The sequence below is a fragment of the Gekko japonicus genome, unplaced genomic scaffold (assembly GCF_001447785.1).
Source record: "Gekko japonicus isolate JY-2015 unplaced genomic scaffold, Gekko_japonicus_V1.1 scaffold1179, whole genome shotgun sequence".
In the NCBI taxonomy this organism is placed as follows: domain Eukaryota; kingdom Metazoa; phylum Chordata; class Lepidosauria; order Squamata; family Gekkonidae; genus Gekko; species Gekko japonicus.
In genome coordinates this window covers 95798-101705 of record NW_015160875.1, presented here as the reverse complement: position 1 = coordinate 101705, position 5908 = coordinate 95798, and the positions used below count along the sequence as shown (strand labels likewise).

The 5908-nt window shown below is 50.2% G+C and overlaps 1 protein-coding gene across 1 annotated transcript in view; it reads right to left on the bottom strand.

The window, feature by feature from the left end:
• Positions 1 to 5908, bottom strand: part of CTNNBL1 (catenin beta like 1) — a 183034-nt gene that overhangs the window by 109853 nt on the left and 67273 nt on the right. Inside the window, exons 9-10 of the mRNA XM_015422778.1 lie at positions 3767 to 3837; positions 1425 to 1573 (exon numbers count right to left, since the gene is read on the bottom strand). Of these exons, the coding sequence (XP_015278264.1) occupies positions 1425 to 1573; positions 3767 to 3837 (220 nt within the window). The remainder of the gene's footprint in view (positions 1 to 1424; positions 1574 to 3766; positions 3838 to 5908) is intronic.

The following is a 5908-nucleotide window of genomic DNA, read 5'->3' as shown; positions in this document are numbered from 1 at the left end:
AGGGAAAGATTACATATTTTTGTCAGGAGATCCACAAGTTCACATTTGAGTTCTTTCAGAACTCTCGGATGTATGCCATCTGGGCCTGGTGATTTGTCAGTTTTTAAGTTGTCTATCAGTTGCAGGACCTCCTCTCTCATTACCTCAATCCGACTCAGGTCTTTCGACATCTCTCCTGATATCAGTTTAAAAAAAAAAAGGATTCCAGCGGAGATTACAGGCTGGTCAGTCTAACGTCGATACCAGGTAAGTTCATAGACTCATAGAGTTGGAAAGGACCTCCAGGGTCATCTAGTCCAACCCCCTGCACAATGCAGGAAGCCCACAAATGCCCCCCCCCCTCCACATCCCCAGTGACCCTTGCTCCGCGCCCAGATGACAAAAAACCTCCAAACTGGTCTGGAGAAAAATTGCTTCCGGACCCCAACGTGGCGATCAGCATTTCCCTGGGCGTGTAAGAAAGGGCCACAAGAACTAAGCACTCAGGCAACCCCTGTTTTTAAAGATAGAATTAGTGGGCACGCTGATGAACAAAAGTTACTCAGGAAGAATCAGCATGGATTCTGTGAGGGAAGATCTTGTCTCACTACCCTGTTAAGAGTTCTTGGCTCCTAAGTAAACTCAGCAGCTGTGGGATAAGAGGACAAGTCCTCTTGTGGATTAAAAACTGGTTAATTAACAGGAAACAGAGAGTGAGTCTCAATGGGCAGTTCTCACAGTGGAAGGTGGCAAGCAGTGGGGTACCGCAGGGCTCGGTACTGGGTCCGGTGCTTTTGAACTTGTTCATTAATGATTTGGAGTTGGGAGTAAGCAGTGAAGTGGCTAAGTTTGCGGATGACCCTGAGTTGTTCAGGGTGGTGAGGACCAGGGAGGATTGTGAGGCGTTCCAAAGGGATCTGTCGAGCCTGCGTGAGTGGGCGGCAGTGTGGCAAATGAGGTTCAACGTGGGCAAGTGCAAAGCAGTGCTCCCTCTAAGCTGAGACAGTGTGAGCCAGCTCACAGTCTTTTAGCCTCCGGCTCACACCTTTTTGCCTTAGCTTGGGAAGGAGGGGGCTCCAGAGCAAACTGATTTACACAGCAGCCAAATCGCTCGCTCACAATTTTAATGCCGGTAGCTCACAAAGTAGGATTTTTTGCTCACGAGACTCCACAACTTAAAGGGAGCACTGGTGCAAAGTTATGCACACTGGAACCAAATGTACCTTGATGGGGTCCAAACTGGCAGTGACTGGCCAGGAGAGAGACCCTGGAATCATGGTAGATGGCTCACTGAACACAGCCCTCAGGACACATCCCTGAAGGGAACCCCAGATATGAGAGAGAGAGACTCAGCACCCCTCGGCCTCCCCAGAATGTCTCACTGGGCTCCCAGGGCCCCCACCGCCGGTGTGCCTTTTGTGTGCAGAGCGCATGGAAGTCCTCACCTGAGCATGAGGTTCATCAGCTGCAGCCCCTCCCCCTTCAGGAAGCGGTCCCGGTTGGAGCTCAACATCAGAGAGGAGCACAGGGAGTCAAACAGGTTCTCCATCATCTCCTGCTCCTCCGCCGTGCCCGGGTTGTGGCGCTTGAACACCTGTGCAGAGAGAAAGCCAGGGGGACTCGGTGGGTGTGGGGCTGCGTGTCCCAAGTGCCGTCAAGTCCCTTCCGAGTTATGGGATGACCCAATGGATCAATGACTAGCCTTTGGGGCTCCCTTGATGGAGTCGGTCCATCTCCTGTTGGGTCTTTCTCTTCACCTGCTGCTGTCAGACTCGGGCCTTCGATAACGGGTATGTCACGGCTCAGGTGGGGTGTCACCTGACGCTGCCACCACTCTGGATTTAGGATCCCTTGAGAAGGCCCAGAGCACCCTCCCAAGAACCTTCAGGCCTCCCTTTTGGCCGAATAATAGGCATGAGGACCGGGCCGACTGCACAATGAAAATAGTTTATTGTATAGGAGGTCAAACAAACAAGGTGCAGAATAATAACAGTAAGTGGGTGAAAAGAAATCAAATGCCCTAACACGTCTAAATATACACTGCTAGCCAGGCTCTCTGAAGAAGAGGAAGAAGAGGAAGAAGAGGAAGAAGAGGAAGAGGAAGAAGAAGAAGAGGAGGAGGAGGAGGAGGAGGAGGAGGAGGAGGTTGGATTTATACCCCGCCCTTCACTACCCAAAGGAGTGGCTTATAAACTCCTTTCCCTTCCCCTCCCCACAACAGACACCCTGTGAGCTAGGTGGGCTGAGAGAGCTCTGACAGAACTGTCCTTGAGAGAACAGCTCTGACAGAACTATGGCTTGCCCAAGGTCATCCAGCAGCTGCAAGGAGGAGTGGGGAATCAAACCCGGTTCTCCCAGATTAGAGTCCACACACTTAACCACTGCACCAAACTGGGTACATAGTTGGCACCTAATGATGTATCTGGCTTAAGACCTGTATGACCTGTAACCTTTCCCCATGATTTACCTGCTTCTGTCTGCTTGGAGCTGCTTATTGTTGACCTCACCTGCCATTGCATTCCTGGGGGGGGGCGGGGATTGTGTGCACGTAGTGGAATAGGGAGGCCGCTTAGTAATCTTGTGAAGAGGTCCCAAAGACATTGTTCTCATGAGAAATGTCCTTGGAGAAAAGTCTGTGCCTGGCTAGACAGTGGTTGTGTATCTTTCAGGACCACTGGAATAATTCTGACGTTGAACGCGTGGAATTTGGGGTCGTAACTATACCTTGTGTTTCCCGCCTTGCAAATCAGTCCTAACAAAGCGTTTGAACCCACAGCCTCTCATTGCTCTGAATAAAGCATTCACTGAAGGAAGCGGGTGTAGAGAGTGATCTGACTGGGGAACCTGACAGCTGCCTTCAGGTTTTCCCAGCATGACTGTCTTTTCCAGGGACTCTTGTCTCGTCATCATGTGAACAAAGTACAACACCCTCAGTTTTCTCATCTCGGGAACTCTGGGGAGAGTCATAAGAACATAAGAGATGCCAATGTTGGATCAGGCCAAAGGCCCATCCAGTCCAACACTCCAAAGACCAGAAATACCAGGTGCCATCAGGAGGTCCACCAGTGGGGCCAGGACACTAGAAGCCCTTCCACTGTTGACCCCCCCCCCCCAAGCACCAAGAAGACAGAGCATCACTTGCCCCAGAGTCCCTATCTATACCTTGTGGCTAATGGCCACTGATGGACCTCTGCTCCATATGCTTATCTAATTCCCTTTTGAAGCCGTCTGTGCTTGTAGCCGCCACCACTTCCTGTGGCAGTGAGTTCCAAGTGTTAATCACTCTTGATTTGAGTCCAGGCTTGATTTGATCAAGAAACCACTTTGTTTGTCTTTCCAGCAGTCCACGGTGCCCGTGAAACCCTCCTCCAGCACCACATTTCAAAGGAGGGAGAGGAAGGGAGAAGGGCACACGATTCCGCATGGCCAGTCAGCGGAACTTCAGTGACTTAGGTCAGGCAACACTTTTCGGACGGGTTAGGGCTGATCATTTTTGCCCATTTAAATCCTTCCTCTGCAGCAAAGGAACTCCCCGCATGTTCCCCCAAGAGCACTGAGGTCGGGGAATTCTCATCGCCTGGAAATTCCAGGCCCCCGGGAAGCAAAGCTGGCCCAAACTAGGCCTAGGGCGTTTTCGGTGGCGGCTCCCACCTGGTGGAATGAGCTCCCGGAAGATACCCGGGCCCTGAGGGACCTAGTGCAGTTCCGCAGGGCCTGCAAGACGGAGCTCTTCCGCCAGGCCTTTGAGGGGGAGCCGCCGCCGCCATTATACCACCAATGATTTTACAACCATCTGCCCCTCATAGTAGGGGCAGATGTCGCCCAAACAGAGCTGGGGATACACTCTTCCTGGCGCTTCTGCAGGAAATAACTTGGCCGTCAGTCTGGGATGTCGTCCACCTTGGATGTAAATTGTATGTAATTTATGATAGCACCAATTTTATGATAGATATCTGTTTTTACTATGTTGTTATATGTATATTTTAACCTTGGCATTGCCGCCTGTTAGCCGCCCCGAGCTGAATACTGGATGGGGCGGGATATAAATCTCAAAATAAATATAAATATAAAATAAATAAACTTTGGCCCCCACTGCACGTTTCCAGTCTGAGAAGGAAAGCCTGGAGAATAAAACAGGCAAGCCCGGAGGCTGCCAGGAGAGGTGGGGGAGGGTGGGGTGGACAGTAGGATCTAGAGAGGCCATGAAACCCAAGGGCTGCCTATGAAGGGAGCAAGAGGAGGAGGAGGAGGTAAATTTAAGAAAGAACCTGAAATATTACTTTTGGGACTTAAAATGGAAGAAGTCAACATGGCGAAAAGGACTTTGATGTGGTACACGATCACAACTGCTGGAATGACATATGCTCAATTGCTAGAATGACATATGCTCAATGCTGGAAGCAAGACAGAACTCCCGAAATTGGGGAGTGGATAAAGAAATTACTTTTTATGGCGGAAATGGACAAAATGACAAGAAAGCTTAAAAATCTGGAAGCAGAAGAATTTTTTTGCGGACTGGATAGACTTTAAAGAATATTTAGATAAATATTGGGATGTAAAGAACAACTTAATTTGCTTTGATAACTATTGAAAAAAGAATATTAGAAGAAAGATAAATGTATAAGAATAATAGTTGAACGATATGTTACCTGTAGAATGTGATTAACGAGTAAGGTGGGGAAAGGAGAGAATTTAAGATGTGGGCTGGAGGTTGGAGCACTGTGGGAAGTCAAAAGGGGTGGGGTAATAGGAGAAAAGGATGTATAACAATTAGTAGTATGATGTATGTTTGAACTTTTAATATATCCTAATAAATTGGTTTTGGAGGAGGAGGAGGAGGAGGAAGAGGAGATTGGATTTATACCCTGCCCTTCACTTGGAGTCTTGAAGCAGCTAGCAATCTCCTGAGAGCCAGCTTGGTGTAGTGGTTAAGAGTGTGGACTCTAATCTCGGAGAACCGGGTTTGATTCCCCACTCCACCACGTGCAGCTGCTGGTGTAACCTTGGGTCAGTCACCAGTTCTTTCAGAGCTGTCCTCTCAAGGGCAGTTCTCAAGAGAGCTCTCCCAACCAATGTTCCCCCTAAGCCAAGTTAGTGTGAGCTAGCTCACAAATTTTTAGATTCCGGCTCTCACATTTTTGTCTGAGCTCAGGGAGGAGGGCTCCAGAGCAAACTGATTTATGCAGTAGCCATGTCGCTCGCTCACAACTTTCACGCCAGTAGCTCACAAAGCAGAATTTTTGCTCACAGGACTCCACAGCTTAGAGGGAACATTGCTCTCAACCCCACAGAGTGTGAAGGGTGGGGTACAAACCCAATCTCTTCTTCTCTTCTCCTCTTTGTTCCCTTCGTCTCCCCACAACAGACACACCGTGTGAGGTAGGTGGGGCTGAGAGAGGCCAGAGAGAACTGCTCTTGAGAGAACTGCTCTGAGAGAGCTTGTGACTGACCCAAGGTCACCCAGCTGGCTTCATGTGGAGGAGGAGTGGGGGAATCAAACCCGGTTCTCCAGATTACAGTCTGCCTCTCTTAATCACTAAACCAAACCGGCTCTCCAGTCGCTTGGGAGAGCCGCTGGAGGCCAGCAGACAGGATCACCGCCACCACCCCGCTCACAGTCCCAGAATGCCACGCTTCCCATGGGTCCCCTCCAGTGTTCCCTCTAAGCTGAGTTAATGCGAGCTAGCTCACCGTTTTTTAGCCTCCAGCTCACAGATTTTTGTCTCCAGAGCAAACGAATTGATGCAGCAGCCCAATTGCTCGCTCGCAACTTTAAATGCCAGGAGCTCACCAAGTAGGATTTTTGCTCACAGGACTCCACGGCTTGGAGGGAGCCTTGGTCCTCTTCACCCCACTTCCCATTGGCTCAGCTCTGCTCCGCGTGCCACTCCGCCTCCCCCCCCCCCCCGTGGGGCCGACGGGGGCGCGG